Source organism: Phalacrocorax aristotelis, chromosome 6, assembly GCF_949628215.1.
Source record: "Phalacrocorax aristotelis chromosome 6, bGulAri2.1, whole genome shotgun sequence".
In the NCBI taxonomy this organism is placed as follows: Eukaryota; Metazoa; Chordata; class Aves; order Suliformes; family Phalacrocoracidae; genus Phalacrocorax; species Phalacrocorax aristotelis.
This window is the reverse complement of record NC_134281.1, coordinates 30,464,340-30,486,995: the sequence shown is the minus strand read 5'-3', so window position 1 is coordinate 30,486,995 and position 22,656 is coordinate 30,464,340. Positions and strand designations below refer to the sequence as shown.

Sequence of the window (22,656 nt, the reverse complement as noted above, 5' to 3'; positions counted from 1 at the left end):
ACTTCAAAATATTTCTCACAGCTGCTTGCCCAGTGCCAACAACGTAGCCCTGGAAGCTGTCGTGTGTCAGCTTTCTGCCCAGGCAAGAACTTCAGGGGAGCCGAAAAGAATTAGTCTTTAGCAAAGGGAATGACAAAATCCTGCTCTCCATCCCAAATTCACCCGTGATCCAGATCAGCTGCTTCCCCCAACAGCATAGCCCTGGCTTTGGAAACCTTCTAACACTTGAGACAAGTACCCGTGCACAACCGACAAATCATCCCAAATCTCCCTCAGAGACCGAGCTTGCCCTCAGCCTGAAAACATAGGCGCTGATGACAGGCTGTGTGAACAAAACCCCATCCCTGTGTTTTTACAGAGCAAACTTGGGACTAGTTCACCTTGAGGTGGACCCCCATGGGCAAGGGGCAGCTGCAGGGGTGACGAGGCTTCGCGCCTCTTGCCAAAACCAAAGCTGTCATTGGGAGAATTGCACTGTCCACCTTTTGTCAGTGTCACCTGCAGTTACTAGCCTCCACGACAAAATCTTCCTCTGGCCCTTGCCTCTGTTAAGCCAAGAGTTGTGTTCAGTTACCAATTTACATGCAATGAAGTATTAAATAAAAGCTTCACAGTAATCCATAGAGTTTCCTTAGACATGTAAATTCTAAGAAAATAGCATCACGGGAGCACGAGCTCCCGTATTAAACCAATGCCCTAGCCACGTCAATGAATGAATGGACCCCAGACACACCTCTTGGTCTCAAGCACAACCTTTGAACTTGATCAAATGGAGAACCAGTGAAGTAACATCATCAGGTTAAAACTAATTTTCAAGAAGTTTCTCAGCCATAGTTTTGTGATTCCTTCCCCCGCCCCAGACTGAGTAATTTCAATTGTACTTTTCTTCTTTTGTGCTGCTACTTTCTGTGTTTTACAACCAGTAGTAAAACTAACCAATCTAGCTTCATTTTTCATTTCTAATTAGTTTCACAGTTTCATAGCCAATGGTATTGGGTCTGCCTGCAAAGATAACGGGAAGGTTTAAATAAATACTCTCCACTGCAATATAAAAATAATGAACACATTTAACCATAGATCTGAGGGGGGAGAGGGTTAAGTACATTTACAAAAACTAAGTAAAGCTGGAGGCTTAACATAGCTGACAGTCTGCAAAAAAAAAATGCACTGATTTTGCTTTTTTAAAAGTACTGCCTTAGATAACTGCAGTAAAATAATAAATCAGAATACATCAGATTAAACAAGGAACTTACACAGCAGTATTTAAAAGATACCTGAATATGTTTCAAAAGCTTAACTGATATGAACTAGGAAGCCCGTTAAAGCTGCCCATTTTTACATAATACTAAAAAAAAAATATATAAAGTAATAAAAATACAGCTTGGCATAGTCTAATGGAAACAGGAACCTGGAGGCTGCACTCATGCCTGGGGAGCAGCTGGACTTCATAGACCATGGCAGACAAGATGCAATTTCATGGATTAATCATTGATAAATGCAAAAAAATCCTACCTGGAGATGCACTGCTAGAATAAAACTCTACCCCTTGTTTTGCATTATGCAGTGCAGCATGCAGTGGGGCAATATTTTGTACTCCAGGGGAGCAACAGAGAAGCTGAGAATCAGGGAGGGTGGGAGGAAGGCCTCGGGGTCCCAGCCCCGCTCACCCCTCAAAGCAGGGCCAGCTTCAAGCAGGTCATGCAGGGTCTTGCCCGGTCAAGTTTGGAGTATCTCCCAGGATGGAGATTTCACAGTCTCTCTGGACAACCTGTTCCAATACTGTTTGGCTATACTCACGGTGAAAAAATACCTTATAATACCTAACTAACTTGATTATCCCTGTATAAATTTCTGCCTACCGCTGCTCCTCCTTCCACCATGCATCTCTCGAGAGTTTGGCTCTGTCTTCTCTGCACCCTCCCCTTGTCTGCTGAGTTTAAATTAATGACATCGTTAAAGGAGAGGGTACTGAAATGAAAACAAACTTCAGCCTTCAACAGCTGAAACACATGCTAGGAAACCTAACATTCAGAAAATGGCACTTTGAAATCTCTCTGGTACTGCCCCTTTCCTGCCTTCACTTGCCACCCTTCAGTTCCTTCCAAGGGTGTTTCTGAAATCCGCACAGCAAATTTAACTCCACTAGGGACTGACTCATTTTCCTTTGTTTCCATTCACGGCTCCAGAATGGAAAACACTGGTGCTGCTCAGCTCTAACATTTTAGGACAGGCTATAGGCATCTTTGCACGCCTGTCTCCCAAGACAGCAGGGTTTCCCACGTACTCCTGAACACATGCAGGTTCTACAACCGGCATTTCCCTGCCCACAGCATCCACAATGTGCTAGATACACATGCACACTTCATCCCAATGAGGCTTTGCTGTCGTTTCACCTGCTCTGTCCAACACCTCCTGTTGGTTTCCAGTGCCAACAGCCACAGCCAGCGCTGAAAACAGGTGAGCCCTCTCCTTATTTCGGGTGTCTCCCTCCTCCCTGCTAAGCCAACCTCCTTTCTTCGCTATTTTTGTTTGCGTTTTGCAGACAGTCTCCCTGCTACAACAAATGGCTCAGGCTAGGAGGAACCAAATCGTGTCTCTGGCTACCTAAAGAAACTCTGGCTAATCTAGGCAAGCTATCTGCATAGTTGAAGTGCTGCTGTTTTCAATCGCTTTGTGGGCTGAGTCCTTTACGCTGCTCATCAGCCAAAGGGGAAGGGGCATCTTCCCATTTACAGACCCTCACGAGTCTGCAGCTGGAGGGAGATTTGCCACTGCTTCTATGATGGGGAAATAACAACAGCTTTGTACAGGTGTGATGTGAATCGCACACTAGTTGGTATAAACAGGTCACCATCACCACGTTAGAATTAACACTAAGTTTTTTAATAAACAGAAGTACTTTGTTAATTATTCTGCTGCTGGAATATAACCAGTAACAGAACTGATTTCTTAGCAAGAATTACCCGACTCCACATGCATTTTTTTTTCCAGCAGACACGATAGCTTCCCTCTAGCAAAGAAGAAAACCACCCACCTAGGCCCCTTCCCTCCGTGACAGGCAATAGGTCTTGAGCTCTCTGTGCCCAGGGCTAAAAGGCCTGGGCTCCAGCTAGGACACAAATCCCACAGCTTCTTCTCTCCCTCCCTTCCCTCCTGCGCCACATTCTGCAGGGAAACACCCTCTTTTTTCCAGTGAGACAGTTTCAGCTTGGCCTGCTCTACCAATGCTGCATGTAGCAATAGGGGATGAGCGGGGGGGGTGCTTGTGCAGGGCTGTGCTGGTACAACACAGTCCCGCAGCTTTGCAGAAGCACTGTGCAAAGAGTTTATGGTAAAACGTTTCCCACTCCTCTCTGAACACTACTCACCAGCTCATCAAAAAACTAGCACCCTGTAAGTTTGACAGGCACAGCTCAGACCGCTTTTTGGGAACACCTCACCATCCAGTCGGACTCAAAAGGCACCCATTCACCTGGGTCACCTCTAGCATGGGACTCCCAGCACCCCTCAATCTAATACATACACACTCCCAGCCATGTAACACGATGCTGCACAGCTCCCCCTCCACCCCATCGATGGCATCGACATACCTGGTGCGGTTCTTGGAAACCTGGAATGAGAACACAGGGTTCAAACGCTACCACTTTTCCTTGCCCAGATTTCTGAAATGGCCCATCTCACCCTGCAAAAACAAGGATCTGAATACATGTTAACAGCCAAAACCCCCAGGCCTAATCCACCACCCTGCCAAAAGCAAGTTTAACTCCTCATTCACAAAAGCCTTTGACAAGTTCAACTTTTTGGTTCTGAAGGTGCATAACTCCCCTCCTAGGGTTCCCCCACAGGGTCCCGAGACACAGCCTCAATGCTGACGGCAGTAGAGGCTGTTGCTCACTGCTGAAGCAGGGAAGCGAAGCGCTCACGCAATGGGAAACCACAAGGAAAATCTATGAAGAAAATCCCATCTGCACCTCTAGCCTTGAAGACCCCTGCAAGCGGCAACTGGTGTTTGGTGAGCCAATCCTCACTGTGACAGAGACCAGCTCTCTGCAAAGACCCTTCCTCATCCCTCCCAACCTCTATGGCAGCATAAAAACCACGTTACATACAGCTCCTACAGCCACAGGTTTTAAACCTTCTGTGATCTGCAAAGTCCTACAAAGTCCTACTCATGGGTGTGACAGAAATTGTTCTTAGATCACAAACCGATGCCAGATGAGAATTCAACAAAACAGAACGTAAAAATAACTGGCGAGGGAGCTAAGATTTTTCAACATTTCCATGAAAAGAATTGCAGCTTTAAAACAAAAAGAATACCTTTTGGTCCGTGTCTTGAAGCTACCAGAATTATCAGAGGGAAAGACAGCCAGCAGCATGCATTCACAACCCCCTCACCCAAAGCCTCCAGCTTACGTATCGTCACCAACCCACCAAACACCGAGGAGTCACTGGATGCAGCACGATGACACTAGTGCTACTTAATAATCAACTTGGGAGAATTTCAGTAGAAAGGGCTACCTTTTTTTGTAATAAATAAATAAATAAATGTATGTTATTTGAACAAAAAAAGACATAAATTCCACATACAGACCACTGTCTCAACCAAGTAACTCTTTTCTGCCCAAGTAGCAGCCAGTGCTTGGTCTAAGGTACCTCTCTTCTCCTGAGCCTGCTTTCCCTTTCTCTTTGCCTGCTTTGTTAGAGCAACTGCTATTTGACACAGCAGCCAGACATGATCTGCTGCTGGTATCAGACCAGTTTCTCCTGACAGCTGCACTGAGAAGCACCTTCACACTGAGGTTGCTTACAGGATGCCTCAATCAAAACAAATTTGATGTGATGGATGATGTTCCTACACACTGGCACAGAAGGGCTCTTGTACTCAACCCGCAATACCTGGTGACTACAATTAGAAATAGATTAGCTTACAATCTTTTTATATTTGCCAGATCTAGAATCGTACTGTGTGTAGCTGACAGAGTGCTTGATACGCCATGAGCTGTGAGTACACACTAATCCTGCTGGGAATTATTCAATGAACTTAATCAACAAAGGTAGGTGGACCATCACCCTGCTCAATATAAGGGATGCAGGGAAACCCTCTATAAAAAGAAACTCTAGAGTCCAGGCTGAGCAGAAGAGCAAGAGGACCACAGCCACTGCGAAGCCTGTGGGAGATTGTTAGAGGAGAGTTTGCTCATAGAGTTTGCTAATTCCTTGGAAAGGCAACTACTCCCCGGCACAGAAGAATCGGCAAAATTTTATCTTTGAACGCATTTATTTCTTTCCATTGGGTACAGCAGAACGTGTACCTCCAGAGAATTTACTTAAAAATAAACCAACCCACCCCTAGACATCAGTAAATAGCAAAGGCCTGTTTTCTAAAACTGTAAATTAGATACTAAATACATTAGCAGTTGTCTTTGTGGCCTTCTCTCTCTCCAGCTCCCAGCTGTGCCAGACTACAGGCTGATTTGCTGTCTTTCATTTCTAGGCTCGCTAGAACATACTTGTTTTCCTACAAAACCATTAAGTACCATGAAAAACATTGCAATTTCCAAGCCTTCAGAAGGCTCTGAAACCCTTCTTGTGGGTTGCTTTAATCACTTTGACAGCACAGATGAGCCAAAGCCCAGGAGCACCTGGTCCAGCGGCAGCTGTACTCTGTCTCAGCAAACACCTCTCAGCTCCAACCCTTCTCAGATGCCACAGCAAGAAATGGCAAGCCCAAGGGGATGCAGGCAGAAGCAGTGCCAGCAGTGAGGCAGCCTGTCCGTCTTTTCTACGCGTGTTTACACAAATCCATCCAAACCCTGCGTTTATAAGGAAGGGGTCAGGCAGAGGACCATACAGGATCACTTTAGATCTACATTACAGCATGTACAGCAAATCCATGCCTAAATTCACACCTCATTTTCCCTTGCAGAAGATTTCCTCAAGGCATTCTAGTAGGCAAGTCCTCATGCTTCCTTAAAGGATCCCAATTCAAAAGGCAGGGCAGAAGCCCCAGGTTTTGTGACCAGCAGGGTGGCAGAGACTCCAAGTGATTCTGCTGGAAAATTCCAGCAGCAGAAATGCTGCTGAGTGATGCTTTTAAAGTGCTCATTCAAACCATCAACTGACCAGCTCCCTGCAGCATCGTTTAGCAAGGCAGTACTGAGATGCCCAGAGCTGAACCCAACACACCTCAATCCAGATCTGTCAACAGAAGACAGCAGAAGCAAACAGCACTACCTGACATCGCCCTCTTAGTTTTAGCTACGTGCCTCATCTCCAACAGATACCCCGCTGTACTGCTCTTGTAACAACTCCTCCAATACCAAATTATACTGGATAAGGAAAAATCCCGCCAGTGTCATAAAATGGTAACCCATACTGCTTCCCCCATTGGACTTTACCCAGCAAGTAAATCTTAAATCCTTCCAAGGCTGTGAATCTCTAGGATTCACCAGCAAAAGCTCTTAAGTCTTGTTCATATCCACATTTTTGTCAGCAAAGATCTTTCAGAGCTCCCATCTAAAAAGGTTCCTCCCATTTCTGAGACACATAATTTCACAAGCTGTAATACTTTGGTTTACAACTGGATTAAAATATAAATTAAATAAGAATAATGCTAAATGAGTTTATACTGAAACACTTTATATATGTATACATATATATGTATATACAAGTATGTGTGTGTGCATTCCCTAATGACAGCTAGAGGAAGCAAAAGTCATCTCCAAAGGCTTCTACTCTTCCAACTAGCATGGTCAACTTATCCATTGCAACAATTCCCTGTGCATAAAAGCTAATGAAGCACTGGAAGGTGGCACTGGTGAACGGCTGGATCACACAGACGTTCAGGAACAGAAAGAAAATAAATTATAAGAAGCAGTAGTAATTTGTTCACAGTTGGGATGAGGATAACGTTATAGGAAACCTGAATTTTCTACAGTCCCCAGGAATAAAAAGTCAAAGGTCACTGAAGGTTACAGTTGGATATATTTCTGATAATCCTAAAAGCAAAGATAGGATCTGACACAAAGAAACGGCAGAAACCACAAGAAGTTTATCCCAGCAGCCTAAACCCTGGTACCATCAGTTTCAGCAGGAAGATTTCTGATACCTCCACCGAGACCAGAATTCAGCCCAGTGATGCTTCGATCACTGCCTCCGTCTCCAGAATGGACATTTTAACAAGTAGGAAGATTCCTTGAAGCCAACTCAATCCTACTTCCAAAAGAAAATGCTCCCAGTCCTTCCTTGATTCTACTTCTCTTCTAAATATTATCCCAAACATCACACTCAATCTCTCCTAGTCCCAGCCTCTGTGTTTTCCTGTGTTTTGCAAAAGAAAGCCTTTCAGCACATGGAAATATTTTAGAGATGGTAGGACTCTTCAGAAAATTTTATAACCCACTTGAGTGGGTTCCAGATTAGGAATAACCTAAGTTTCTAGGAAGACTAACTGCAGCAAAACTTTGGTCTGCTGCATTTCATTTAAAAACAAAAAATCCTACAGATCTACTCCAAATCTACTCTATTCCAAAATATTCTGGTAGACATTAGTTTCAAGCAGCCCAGTAGTGTTTGCATAGTTCTAGCTTTTATTTGGTTACAAATATATATATATAAATGTACATACATATATATGTATGTATTTTATATTAAAATACCCTTTGAATGACTGATTAAAATAAAGATACTTAGCTCCTCTTTAGGACCTTCCACTGAAGACGTGTAAGCTCTGTGCGTGGATCTCACCTCATGACAGGAGTAATGCTCATCTCTGAGGATATCGTTATTGCCAGATGAGGCTACGCCGACGGGCAGCAGCAGCTCCATGAAAAGACCCCAGACTTTCTGACTCCAGTCCTGGCTATGGGCTCGGCTCCCAGGGGAAACTCAAGAGCCCAAAACTTGATAAAAATCAGAAGTTTCCCAAACCACAGCTCCTTGACTTCTCCCATTCCCAAAATATTTCCAGTAGAGCAAGAACAGCATGTGGTGCCAACTATTCAGAAACACTTGGATGCTGGTATGGCTAAACGGTCAGGCATGTCATAGATTGAAGAGGAGAATTTTATAAAGTTTAAATATTTAAGTTAAGGGGTGCTAATTTTTCTTTGTTTTAAAGATTCATGACTCAGTCTATTTCATAAGCTACCTTCCACCCAAAAATCCTGCACCTTTTCAGCTGTCTTTCTATTTATACTTTGGGTTCTGCAGGACAGATGAAGTCAGCAGCAAGTAAAAGCTACAACTCTGCTCTTGCAAATGCATCGTTAGGGTTGAATCACCCAAAGGCAGCAGAAGGACTCTGCTCGGAGACCAGACTGCTTAGACTCATTTACTGAACTGGACGCCACACTTTTTAAGTAAAATTACTACTGCGTAGAAGCATGGGATGGTCTGCCCTGGAAACCAAAGTCACCTAGCTGTCACAAAACAAGGGCAGGACAAGCAGGGAGATCTGTCCTATCAATTTATTTCAACCTTGATCTCTCAGAGGGCTGAAATTCTGGCTCCACGCCCTCCCCACCAAACCTGCCCCGCTAAGCTTTTCAGCAAGACCGCAGCTTGTTCCTAACGCAATTCCAGCTCTGAAGAGCTGTCAGATGGGAACAGAGTCAGCCACTACCGACCTCAGCTGGATTTAAAACAGCAGCAGAGACACAGCACACTTTCTTTTCTTCCTGCCCTTCAGCCACTCAAACTTCTGAAAGTTAAATTACACAGATCACAGCTTGAAAATATTCGTAGAGAAGACGTAAGCAAGCCAAAGGACTGAACCTGATGGCTGGACAATGCTGGGAGGACAAGAGAGGGATTGCCCATCTGCATCAGCTGCTCTGACTCTTACCAGGCTGATATCCCTGGATCTTATTAAGCGGCTCTGAGCGTGTTCTCAGCCTCCCATTATAAAATCACATTTCATAAAGCCTCCTCATTCATCCCTCTCTACCTCGCTGCTGGAAATAAGAAGCACGGTTTGCTTTCACATGCTCCCACTGCAAGAGAGCAAAAAGACCTTCTGCTCTTTCCCTTTCCCAGTTTCACATCGGTCATCCTCCCAAGAGGAAGAGGTTTAGCTTTTCCCCAAAGCAGCAGCACAGTATTAACACAATTCTTGTTATTTTCACAGCTATTCAGAGGAACCTGGCAGAGCAGGGAACAGCCACAGCAACCGTCACGTCACTTTGCTGTGACTTGGCACCGGGGCTTTCTGCAGGCTCAAGGAGATAACCGCAACACTTCACATTTGGCAGGTTTCTCTGCCGCAGCAAAGAACTGTGTTCCCCCTCTGAGAAAGAAAACTGCAGAAATAGGTTGTGTTCCCCCTGTTGCCTGAGGCAAGCAAACAAATGGGTTAGTAAGCCCTAACTCTGAAGCGGACAGAAATGTTACGTACAGAGGTATTAAAATATGACAGAGTTCTCTTCACATCCTCCTTAAATCACAGTTGAAATCACAGTTTTGGCAGAGGGGAAAAAGCTGCAGCTAGCCGTGGAAATGCAAAGCCATGCGTCAACCTGTCACAGAAGCATTCGCACTGGGAAGATGGCATCTCATTCCCCACAGCTTTGGTGCAACCGTAAAGAGCTACGTGGTTTGCCAATGGAGAAGCAAGGAAAGATGGCATCATTCTGTTACCGAAAGCAGCTCCAAGTAGCTACACCACTGCCGGAAAATTCACATGAGGTTTTTCCATACCGTACATGACCTCCAACCCCTTTTTTTCTTGAACCTTGGCCTTATGTGCACTGAGGAAGTCAACCACTGAAAGAAAAGTTTAATAAACAATTCCTCTGAACTGGTTCCATCTTCCAGTGCAGATAGGCCTAAACTGCCTTCAGCGCTGTTCAAGAAAACATCAGAGACACCATGATTTCTACACATACATACATATACACATCCATTAAATGTACAGAAATAATATTAAAATGATTCCCACTACCATACCTTATACTGACTCTAGCTACAAGCTATAAACTTCACCTCAGCGAGGCCCGGGCAAGAATATTGGCTCTTTCGCATGCAATCAGAAATGATCGTTTATACAGTGGCAACCTCTGCACCCAAAAAAAAAAAGAAAAAAAAAGAGGAAAAAATAAAAACCTTTCACAAGCTTTGTTTTCAAACTAGCCTAGTACAATATGAAGGACCAGTTCCATGGTTTCCACCAGGCCAATTGAAAGTAGTGAATCAGCAAAACAGGACGCGCTGCTGGCATCCTGGACTGTTAGGATGCTCCTCCGTTCACAGTATCAATAGAGTAAAACAAAAACCTGCTCAAGAAACTCACAGCTATGCCATACGGATAAAGGCATTCACCATTTAACATCAGCCCTTCATCACTACGCTTTGATGGATCGGTTGCCATCTGTTTCAGAAAAATGTTGCTTCTATAGCAGTTACTGCACCTTCACCCTTCTCTTCACAGCAAGCTTAGCAGGGAAACTTTCCCACTATATTTATATATAATATATGTATATAAATAATTTTATGTTTTTATAGTTTGGTAGTATTCTTTTAAAAGTTCTATTTTAAAACACTTAAAAATCTTTTAAGCAACTAAAAGTAACTTCTGATGCACTCTAGCGTGAACAGGATAGGATTTCAAAGTTTCTAACTTTCTTCTTTTTGATTTTTGGTAACTTCAAAAGCTATGACTAGAGCAGCATACTCTGCACATCTCCGCTCCTCCCCGCACCTCGATTGCAATGAAACCTACCTTAGCCACCCTCTTATCTCTCATCATCTGCTACTGCTCTCTGGCAACCTTACTGTTTCAGTACAATCCTGTTTGACCTTTGACTGGAAACCCAATGGGGCTGGTCCCTTGGGTGGCCATTTAGAAAATCATTCACTGTGTGATGATGCACTTGACAGGAGAGGAAGAAGAAGGGACAGAAGGAAAACAGGGGTGAGATATCAGTTTTCCTATTTGAAATGGTCAATGAAATTGGACTTTGCGGGTGCCTGGCTCAGAACACCTGCAGAGGTTCCTCTCTTAGGAGCCCATCCCTGTTACATGTGATCCTGGCACCAAGCCCTTCCCTCCCCTCCCCCCAAAAAAACCCCCAAACATTAGAGCTATGTCTGCTTTTTGAGACAGACATGGGAGGAACAGTGAGACCCCTCACTTATACAAGAGAAAAGTATATAAAGCAAGGCAAGAATATGTCACCCTCCTCCAAATTCTTCCCTCTAAAGAGGCAGGAAAACGATCCCAAGTCCCCATTTGCAGGTGGGGAAAGCGTGGGCTGGAGATGTTTCCATGTGCCCAAAATTGTGCAGTCTGACTGTGGGGCAAGCTTTATTTTTACTTGGTAAGTCTCCTGCCTGCCAAGCCCAGACTCTAACAGCTCGCCCGGCTTGCTTTGCCAGAGCAAGATGAATTGTATTCCTTTTCAATGTCTCATTGTTCCTCCCATTGCCTTAAGGATCAGAACCTCATCCTTCCTTATTGTACATGTTATACATACTCAAGAGAACTCCTTCAATGAAACATCCTCTCCCAAACCCATTCTGTGCAACCCGTCGTTCATTTTCCCCCTCCATCATGAACAACTCAGCATCAGAACCAGAAAAAACTCTTAAAGTATTGCATATTTTTTAAAAGACTTCTTCAAAAGATGTCAAGATATTTGCACTTATCTACCTGTCCCATGCTTTTCTGTTTAGGAAACACGTAAGCACGTGCAAACACCTACAATACACAACGCAGGCATGTCTCTCCGGGTTTGTTTACCTTGCTCTAAACATCAGAGCTGCTTAGAATACAAAAGTTTAAGTCCATGCAAGGGGACAGAGTTGTGATTGCTCTAGGAACCATTCACTTTTAAGTTTCCTGAACCATTGCGAGGAAGTAAAGTAGGGTTATTTTTCTTTTTGCATTTCATTGATAAAAAAGTTATCAAACTAGTTTGTAGAAACACGTTTAAAAGCAACCACCCACAATTGCTCGGCTGGGACGATAGTATTTCAGTATACCATATTGCTGTTATAAAAGATCAAGTGTGTGTTGAGGGGGGAGCAGGGGTGAAGGACGACTTTGGTAGCCAGCCTCTAACTCCGCAATTCAGCCAGTCCAGAAAAACTCTTCCTAACGCTCAGCAATACCTGAAGCACGGCAGCACACCGGTCAGGATGTCAGAGTGCTCCGAACTCTCCAGATCAGCAATAGCAAAGGACAACCTCCTCCGAAAGACCCCTCCAACCCTTCTCCCAACGCATCAGAGTCTAATGCAAACCTCACAGCTGCTAAATTTCACTTTCAGTAGCCGAAGCGCTTCAAATTTTGCTGACCTCTAGAATACCACCTTACAGCCATGCCCGCTTTCAACAAGGGGCATTGAGGCCACGCGCCTGGAACGGGCGAGCCAAAAGCCCTAAAAATAATAGTTTAAGTAAAAAGGTAAAAAGAGACACACCAAAAATAAGACAGGGATAAATACACTTGGGCAAGGCAGGTTCCACCAGGAAAGTCTTTTTGTTTTCTTTAACATGGCAACTACCTGGGGAATGGAGGAAGGCAATGGCACCTTGCCCCTGCTTCCCCCTTGAGCTGGACCAGCAGATGTGACGAGGAGCAGCCCAGCGCGCTAGGCTCACTGAGTCTGCACGGCTGACGGCCGGTGGGACCTAGCTGCTGGGCCAAAACGCTATCAAGAAATACAAATGACTGCTCGTCCCAGATCACTACGGAACAGTAAAAAAATTTAAAATCCTGTCGATCCCTGAATAAGAAGTTGATTGACACAGTTGTTTTGTTTTTCTCCAAGAGGAGGAAGAATAAGGGAGAAAAACTTTTGACACTCTACGTGTGTGGGGGGGTGTGAGAGAAAGAGAGAGAGAGAGAGAGAGAGAGAGAGAGAGAGAGAGAGAGAGGAGAGAGAGAAAGATTTTTCTATTTTGGCAACATCTTGGGAGCTTCTTTCTGTCCAGTGGTGGCATTGCACTAATTACAGTACCAGCCTGCCAGGTTGGTGCTGACTCTTCAGAGCCAAAAACGGGAAGACGGTCCTTTCTCCCCAGACTCTGCAGCCATGTTTCAATCTGGCCCAGTTGTGGACACAGATCCCTGTGCCGTCTCTCCCACGGCAACAGCCTCCTCCTGTGGAGGAGATTCTTCCTCCGCCTGCCCCCGAGATGTGACAGTGGTCTCAGGGGAGATGCTGTGAGGCCCCTCCAGAGGCATACAGCCAGGGTGGTTCTTGCGAAAGTGCTGGTTGAGAATGGCCTGGAAAGGGAAGCTTTTGCCGCAGACGTGGCAATGAAAGGGCTTATTGCCTGTGTGCTTGCGGATGTGATATTCCAGCTGATCCTTGCGGGTGTACTTCTTCCCACACATGCGGCAGACAAAAGGCGTGATGCCCATGTGGAGTCGCATGTGCCGGTCCAGGCTGCCTTTCTGGTTGAAGGATTTGGCGCAGTAAATACAAGTAAGCCGTGGGTTGTACCGGAACCAGCGCTCTGAAACCTCCTGCTCCCGGAGATATTCCACATAACCGCTCACTCCAAGCATGGCTGATTCCTCCCCCTGTGAAGGAAGCAACAGAGACTTAAATAGCAACCAGCCTAAAACAAATTGCAGGAAAGAAGAGCAGGTCCCAGTCCAGCCAGTAAAGCACTGAAGCATGTGCCAAATCCCGAAATAAGCCGCACTAATGTCTTCAACCTCAAGCAGATATTTAAGTGTTTAACTGGAGCCTTGGGGCTGAAGACAAATGAGCAATCAATTAGAAACCTCTGCTATGGCGGCCCCTTCTGCCAAGTCATTCGCTAGATCTGGGGAAGAAAAGACAGTCCTTGTCAGGAGGGCACTTAGCCACTGATTGAGTTGTGGATCAAACATGTCAATACATGTTACTTTTTTAAAAACTTGGGCCAGTTTGGTTAAAATGCTGTATACCACGTTCTGTTTTACTTACTAAAGGCTAAAATCAGAAGCCAGTTGATGAGCTTGCAGTAAAATGAAGGTGGAATAAACTACAAATCAAATCTGAAACTCTTCAGGTGTCACTTTACACAAGTATTTATTCAGGTGTCATTCAGGATTCATTTTATAATGAATCATGTTTGCCTAAATGGCTGTGTAACCCAGCCCAGCCCTGCAGTACTGCAGGGGAGCATCTGCAGCACAGAGATCTAGCACACCTGGCCCAAGTCACACAGCAAGGACTAGCTGGCTCCTCGTTATTTTCTGAAGCCAGAAAGGCAAACAGCCAAGGGTAACCCTGAACCGCAAGCTTGGGGCTCTAGGGCAGCCGCTTCTGGCTATCATATTCAGAACAAGCACAAACAGACAGCCTTCTGAATGCCTCTGTGCTGGAGGGTGCAGTATTTGCACTTCCAAGTCTTATGCTGTTTCCTGATGATGCCAAACGCAGACAAGCAACTAGCGTAATGGCAGGATGGCCTCTCCTCTGGCATCCAGGGCTGTGCACGCACAAGCAGCAGCTAACTGTGCCAGATGCCATTGAATCTGACTGTACAAGCCCCGGTAAGCTGCTCAGGACTACAGAGATGCACAAAGCTGTGGTACGTACTTTCCACTCTACTGCTGCTGCTGGGCAGGGATCACAGGCAGACTATTTTTAGCATGGATAGGGCAATTCCAGAAGAGTGGAAGGTGATGATACCTCCCTGTGTACATGGCAGCCTATGGTTTTATGTTTGAGGTCATCTCATGATGGAGAAATAATAGCAGCTTTCTTGTACGTAGAGCTAAAATTGCTTTTTATGTCACATTTGCCCTGGAGGCTTCATTTGACCTGAAATTTTCTAGATGTATTCTGAGGACACAAAACTAAGCTTTGGCAAAACAGGAACAAAAAGATAGCTTTTTTTATGGAAGTGTATTACAAAGCTAGCAGACAGCAATTGTAATTTCTTCCCCTTGCTTCACTCAGTCTTACTCAAGGACAAAGCAGCCTGGTAACCCCTCACCTGCCTCCAGCAAAGTAATTTGATTATGAACTGACACATTAGTTATCTGCCAGGCACGCAGGAGTCATTCCACGCAGCGTTGGGCAATATGCCTGCATTATAGCGCCGCTGCAATACTGACTCTATGCAACAATTAGATCAAAATGATTAGGCACGGGTATTACCACCGTGCCCCACTTTGCTGCACGCTATAGCCCACTGCCCTCCTGTAGTTCTGTGTATCTCTCCCTCCTACCCCAAAAATGTGCCCACACCCCAAGAAAGCAGAGGAGTTGGAGCTACTTTACACTGCAAATTCTGCTACACAACACAGTCCCTTGGGGATGAGACAAAGACCTCTGTACAAATCCACAATCCTTTGACACTCCACCCTAAAGGTTTACTGGTGTAGTGCCTGGAGGGCTTTTTGGAATGGTTTTGCCACTAGCATGGAAAGGTTCAGCTGTTGTCACCCCTCAGTCTTCACAGAAGCCAGCTAACACCTCCTCCCTCAGCTCAAGCATTTGCTGTCAGTGTTTCAGGACAGATCCAACTCTGCAGGCAAATGGGGTTTCTCGGGAGTTGGTGGCCTGCCCAGAATGAGGGTTGATATTTATGCTGTCAGATAACAAGAGAAACTCCTCATGTTTTCCAGGTATCTGGCCAAAATCCCAAATGGCAGCCAAAATCAGTTTTAAATTATATACCAACAGCATATGTTCCCAGTGGGAGCAACTAAACCCTTTGCAACAGTAAAAAGGTCTTTGTTTCACAAACAGCATTGCTTGCAAATATAAAATATTGTACACTTCATCACAACACAGTGCCCTTCACTTTCAATGCCAACAGTTACTTGCAAACTTCTTGATCTGCCTACCTGGGAACTGGGCTGCTTGGGCTCATCCATCCGCCTGGGAGACTCGCTTTTTGATCTGTACCGCTCAGTCACAGCAACCATGCTGCCAGAAGGGCTAAATCTGTGGGGTGGGGTAAGAGTGTAAATGGAGTTTTTAATGGGCATCAGGTCACTATGACGTTTAGAACAACGGGTGAGCAATAGAGGCACCTGTATAGCATCTCTTCATCCTCACCAGCTAACACACAGGAGGCGGAACAGCGCAAGTATAAAGGAAAAACCAAGTCATACTGGTCTGTGGTTTCAGTCTTAACATCTGAAAAATAAAACTGGGTCATTTGGCTTCCAGTTCAGTAACAGAGATCTTTTTGGTCACTGCCACAAGTAAACCAAGATGGGCCCAGTGATTCGGGAACTGTACAACAGGAGAAGAAACCATTTCTCTAAGGGCACCTCTCATTCACCACCCTCACCCTCCTCACCCTTTCAAGTATGAAACAAAAAGGATGTGATGGACTCCAGGTAGGAAACAGTGGTTATTGAGCACCGTACAAAAAGAGATATTCGAGGCTAGCTGATCCATGGAAAAGAGTTAACGAACTAGGAAAGGATTGCTCTCCCAGGGGCCAGCTTAAGATCATTCCCACTGATTGATTTATTAAGCGACAAGTGACAGAACATCCACTGCTTCCACGTAGCTGTTCCCCCATGGGACCAGAGGGATTTTGCTAGAAGAGAGGCAGATGTGAAGGGAAACCCCCCAAACACAACAGCTCTGCCCTTTATCAGATCTGTTCTTTGGTCTGAGTTAAGGGCAGAAAACAAATACAGATGGATGGAGAATCAAAACACAGCACATTTCACCCTCTATTTTCAAGAAAGGCTTTCTGCTCTTTCCTGTAAATCAAAACAACAATGGAGGCCAATGGGTTCCTCACTTCAACTGCTTCAGAAGATATAAACCCATGACCCACTGCTGTCCTGCACCACCAGGAAGAACATTTCCTCTTGACCTACAGCTGGTGACCGGCTTGCTTCTCAAACAGAACCACCCCCAGATTTTCAGGCCAGAAGACATCGCTGCAATGACATTTTGCATAACACATATCATATGTGACCTCGCTAATTCCAATGCTGAACACAATATCTACTGAGACTGAACCGCAATACCTTCTTTAGACAAAAACCCCACCTCAGCTATATGCCAAGAGGTAGAAATTCCAACCTATAGATCCCTAAGTGCTAATAATTGGTTTCCCAAGCTAGCCTGTACCTGGAGATCCTGGTACAAAATACTATAAGCCAAATCGGATACACTTTCTAACACCACGAAAAACTTCCTTCCGTGCTAATGCTTAATGGCCACAGGAAACATAAAGGAAAAGTGTTCCAAAGCAACCAGCCCAGAGAAGTGAAAATCTTGCACAGTCTCCTCTTACAGCCAAGGCCAGTAATGAAGGTAAAGAAAACTCACCTGTCAATCTCACTGCTGGTTGGTCTGACCACTTTGGCCCCGGAGGAGCCTAACGCGTAAGCCTCTTGGCCCATCAATCCGTGGCCTGTGGTGTCGATCACCATAGCAGTCACCTCCTCAGCGCTGCTCCCGTCTTCTCCTGACGGCTGATGCTCTGCCCCAAGCCACTCCTCCAGGTTCTCTGTTTTAATGTGTACTCCTCCCAGCACCCGGACATCGTCGTCATTCCGTCCCCCGCGGTCTCCCATTCCCGTCTCAACGTACCACTGTCCCGCTCTGTTAATCCGTAGTATGGGCTCCCTGCTTTCCACGTCTGAACTCTGCTCTATTATCTGGGGGCTGGTGGACTCCTCAGGTGGGCTGAGCTCCCGAATGTCCAGCACTGTGCTAACCTGGCCCAGACGACTCCCCTTTGGGGTGTTGTAACGCGGGCTCAGAGAATGGTTTAGATTTGGTGTCACCCGGTGAGACTCTGGTGGTCTCTCCTGATGCTTTGTCCTGGTCTGGCTCAATTCCGCTTCCACCTCTGCCACATTAATTTTGAAATGAATTCCCTCAAGGATCTGTGTGCATTTGTCTATGATGTGCTGCATCTGCAAGAAACTGGCGGCCGTTAGGTAACTGATGATGTCAGCCAGCTGCAGACATATCCTACCGGTGTAGCAAAAGGAAAGGAGCTGCTCGAAAACAGAAGGGTTCTTGATGACAGAAATGGAAACGGTGCTCATTTCATTCAAGGACATGTGGTCACGGAAGTAGGGCGAGCTGGCAGCCAGCACCACTTTGTGAGCGCGGAAAGCTTGCCCCTGCACGTTGACCACGATGTCACACAGGCGACCCTGCATGCGTAACTGATTCAGGTGGCTCAGGACAGAGTTACTGAAGTCAGGAATCTCCAGCTGAATGTTCCCACTCTTCTCCATGGCTGTCCCAGTTACCAGTGCACAAACCTACTGGAAAGGGGGAAGGAATACCATTGTTAACAGAGCTAGTCTATCATTTGCATTTAAAACATTTTTCACCTACTTTCATGCAGTTTGAAATACTGCGGTTGTTAGAGAAGCCTCTCGTCATTTAATCTACAGGCGCCTCGCAGTAGTTCTCTGATCTTTATGGGCTGTGCACCACCTTTCACAAGAGTTATGTTAAACCAGTCCCCAATAGATCCCCATTTCCCATTCCCTGTGGCTTAGGTGCTTGAAACAGTTCATTCTGTCAGCCTCAATAAAAGCACATTTGCATTGTAAAAAGAACATTAAAAATGGTTCAGGTACTAAAAATAGGCAACCAATTGCATAATGGATTAAAATACTTAGCACTTGTATGTTTTAAGCACTTTGAAAAGGGAAAGTAATATCGTTATCCCTCCTTTGTATAACAGGAAGGAAACACTGGGACCCAAACCCCTCTCAGAGACTTTTCAAATGCTGACCGGCACACATTTGACCTCAAGGCACCTTTTGTGAATCGTTAAAACCAAGATATTCATCCTATGTGGCATTTCTGACACACAGCAGAAAATTCATAACAGGACAGTAAAAGAAAAAGAACAGAATCCAGTTCTGAACACCAGCATATCAGCCCATGCACCAGGCACAAGTGACTCCTGGCAAAAGCAGCTGGTGTTTGTGTGGCTTGAGATATTGCATACAGCAAAAGACAACTTACGAACAATGGGGATTAACAAACAAGCTCTCCTAGTTTCCCTTCCATAATTCATTTTTCTATAATCATCACATTAAATTTTGGCAAAGTTTGAAAAGGAGCCCTGACCATATATGGTAAAAATTTGGAATGATCCAAAATTAGACGTCAACTCTCCCAAAAAGAAAAAAAAATAAAGGAAAGTAAATAAGTTTATTAAAGATCACTCGTAGCATGAAGAGCTTCCAAGCTGGATGGCATCTGAAGTGTTGATTAAGCAGAGTGCTGCACATATCAAAACAATTTCAGGCAAGCCGGGAATACCAAGGCTTATAATGCCTACTCCGAGAAATCTCAGAATCGAAGGGACTAGCACATGGGGAAGCATACATACCTTTGAAGGACTTGTTTGAGTTTTTTTTGTAAATTTACAAATGCTGCAGGATAGCGCACGTTCATGTGCCCAAGCAGACTTTGTGCAAACTTGGCAAAATATGTTACTAAACCTGAAGCTGCAGGACAACCTGTCAATCTTGTGAAGTCGTGCAAAGAGATTACTAAGTGGCTCAGGGGCTGCGTTTCTCTGGGGTAGGCGAGATCAGGGATGCACGAAACTTCACAAGGTGCAGCTTAACAGCGCCACGTCTTAAGGCTTCTTCTCCTCCCCCCCATCTTTAGAATAAAGCAGTAAAACCCACAAAAATCAAGGAACTATAGTGCACAGGTCTGTGACAACATGACATTAAGAGCAAAACTTCAAACGCACAAAACAAGGTGAGATATAAAATCCGAGGTCTTACCTGTAATGTTACGAGTAACATGCAAAGGGGAGGAAAGAGGGGTGGTATCTTGTTGTTTTCCTTTTTTCTTCTGATGTAGTAAGAAGGTCTGAAAACTTTTTGCCCCCTTCCCCTTTAGAAGGAAAAAAGAAAAAGAAAAAAACATAGCATGGAGGAATTGGGTTTTCCCAAGCACAATCAAGACCGCCAAGCTTTGTCATTCTTTGTTTTGCTAGAGGATATGGCAGCAGGATTAGCTAACCATTACGCGACATCTCACCCCAAACCACAGAGAACCCCTGAATCTTAACAAATTGATCTTTCCCCACTGTCTGCTCAGTGTTTGTGTTGCACCAATGGTCATTAAAATAAAAAACAGAAGTGCAAATAACCTGAATAAGTAATTTCCTCTCTTGCAGGGCTAGTATCTCTGGCCCTAACCCTGCAGCATTTCAACACACACAGGGTTTTCCTCAAACGAGCCGTCTCACTTATTCTGTTCAGAACACTCACACAGCCAAAATGACATTGAGCATCAGCAAATGTTTACAGGATTGGGAAGCCTGTAATCTCATCATCTTTCCAAACCACCAGTTTCTAAAGCAATAAATCCTAAAGCATTCTCTTAAGGAAGGCAAGCGAAAGAAAGGTGTACAGGCATCCTTTGTGAGGTGAAACACCCCTGCCGAGGCTGCAAACGCCTAGGCAGGCTCGTGCGGGGAGGCGAGCCCGGGGGCAGAGGCCGACCGTTCATTTCTCAGGGCATCAGAGAAGGAGAAAAAATTAGAATCAGATCTTAACTGCTGAGCGTGGCTGTGTACGGCCCCGGTTAGAAGTCAGCTGCTCCGAGGGGAGCCCAAAAAACTATTTGTGAGCTTCTGCTCCAAAGGCAGGGAAAAATCTGTCTGCTGCTGATGGCAGGAGAAAAAGACCCACGTAGCCTCATTTACCTCAGTATTGAGGAAACGATGTTTTATGCCACACTTTGGGGACAACCTCAGTCAGAGGCTGGCAAAGGGGAATCTATCTTTTTGGATCAAACCACCCTCGTCAGAAGACAATTTCTGTCCTCCTGGGTATATCATGAGCTTACGCACCTCAGCCGGCAGTGCAATGACATCTCTATTTTTGCCTTTCCTGGCGCTGGACTACATGTTCGTCATCTCAGCCTTTACCTGCAGGATGAACGGGATCTCCTGCTGAGCTACGCTCTTTACAGAGAACACACTGAGACACCTACCTATTTTTAATACAATTCAAAGTGTCATCAGCTGAGACTTGTACTTACTTATCTCAGAAAATGCCTTTCACCCAGTGAGACAAGTGCAACTACCAAGACCAGCAGAAATTCTCAGTCCATCAGGACTTCGTAAAAAGCTGGGGCAGCCCATCTACAGCAGATAACGCTCACTCTGAATATAACCTTTGTCAGAAAACTGTCATGCCAGGGAGCTGCAGGGAGTAGGTGGAACTGAAAAGCCGAGGCTTTTGGGGCTGAGGTTGCCCACGACTGGTCAGCTGGGCTACTTTCAAATTACAATGGGACCTTAACGAAGGTAAAAGCAAGAGTAATTCCAAATTGAGATGAGAGGCACTGCCTTCCTCACCCTTCCCCGCCTCAGCCCAAAGAGGGATTTCAGCCGTGCTGGGTTTGTTCCCGCTGACCCACTCACGAGCCGTGACCCCAGGCCTCTGCCCCTGCCGCCCGGTGTCGAGGGTTCATTTTTAGCCCTGACAGCTGCGGAGAAGCCCTTGCGACTCCGCACCCGGGGCCGAGTGGGGAAGGTGGGCGGAAACCCACTCTTGCCTCGCCCCGGAGGTGCACCAGCCCCACGCCCGCCCGCCCGTGGGGGCGACAATCCTCCTCTTCCCGCGGGGCAGGGACGGGGGCCTCCGGGTAGGGAGGGGAAGGCCGGCGAGGCCCCGGGGTGACGTGGGGGGAGAGGGGTAGCGGGCCCGGCGGCCCTGAGGGGAGGGAGGAGGGTCGGCGGCGGGGCGCGGCCGCGCTCCCCGGCCCCCGCGGGCGGGACGGCGCCTCACGGGCGGGGCGGGCCCAGGCCTCCCCCCGCCCCGCCCCGCCCCGCCCCGCCCTGCCCGGCCCTGCCCGGCCCGGCGCGGCCCGGCCCGGGCCAGCGGGCCCGGCCCAGCGCGGCCCGCCGCCCCAGTACCCACCTGGCGGGGGTGGGAAGGGCCCTGCAGCACCGTCCCGGAAGCGAAACCCCCCCGAGCGGGCCGCACCCCGGAAGAAAATTCCCGCCCGTGAGGCGACGGCGCTCATCGCTCCCCCGCCCGCCGCCGGGACGCGCCCCCTCCGCCACGCCCCTCCGCCACGCCCCTCACTTTACCACGCCCCCTCGCCGCGCCCCGACAGGCCACGCCCCCTCCACCGCGGTGCCCGGTGGGTAGGGGCCGCGCGCATCCCTCACGTGACCAGCTCCCGCACTACATAAGCGCGCGCAGAGGTTTGCCGTTCTCTTTTGGCCTGCGGCGCGGTGAGAGTGCTGCTCTGTGTGTGGCGGCCCTGTCGGTCGGGGTGGGGGCGGGGAGCTTTTACCCGCCCGGTGTGGGCCCGCGCCGCTGCGGGGATTGGTGTGGAGCCGCTGCGCGTGGGGTTTTGATCACCGATGGGTGCTGGCGGGGGAGGATGGAAGTGGATTGCCTCGGTGGGGCTTGGCCTGCGGCCTAGGCCGCTGGGGCGTCCCGAGGGGACTCCGCCTCGCGGCGTCCTTTGGCGGGGCGGGAACGCACGGGTGCGTAGCGGGTACTCCACCGGGGGATCGTGTGGGAGAGGGGTCCTGTGGAGCCCTCACGAGGGGTGTGGGGATGGCGGCCCCGTGGAGCCTCAGCCTTGCCGGTGTGAGCGCAGCGTGGGGCTGAGCCCGCTTCCTGGCCTAGATTTTGGTGGGGAACAGCTTGGGGGTGCCGGGTGAGAAGCGAGGCTTAGCCGGCATTGTGGCGCCTCGCCTGGAAGCCGGGGGAGCTTCCAT

The 22,656-nt window shown here is 47.0% G+C and overlaps 1 protein-coding gene across 2 annotated transcripts; it reads right to left on the bottom strand.

Moving 5' to 3' along the window:
* Positions 1–11,882: 11,882 nt before the first annotated feature.
* ZBTB37 (zinc finger and BTB domain containing 37) lies at positions 11,883–21,986 on the bottom strand. Of its 2 annotated transcripts, none has more exons than XM_075096818.1 (5): positions 21,842–21,986; positions 19,691–19,802; positions 17,247–18,196; positions 15,794–15,893; positions 11,883–13,528 (listed from the first exon to the last, which is right to left on the bottom strand). In XM_075096818.1, exons 2-5 carry the CDS (start codon positions 19,709–19,711, stop codon positions 13,040–13,042), a joined length of 1,560 nt encoding a protein of 519 aa, XP_074952919.1. In that variant the 5' UTR covers positions 19,712–19,802; positions 21,842–21,986; the 3' UTR covers positions 11,883–13,039. The 2 variants fall into 2 exon arrangements, with proteins under 2 accessions (XP_074952919.1, XP_074952918.1); XM_075096817.1 differs by having other exon boundaries at positions 17,247–18,199; positions 21,842–21,968.
* Positions 21,987–22,656: the final 670 nt, after the last annotated feature.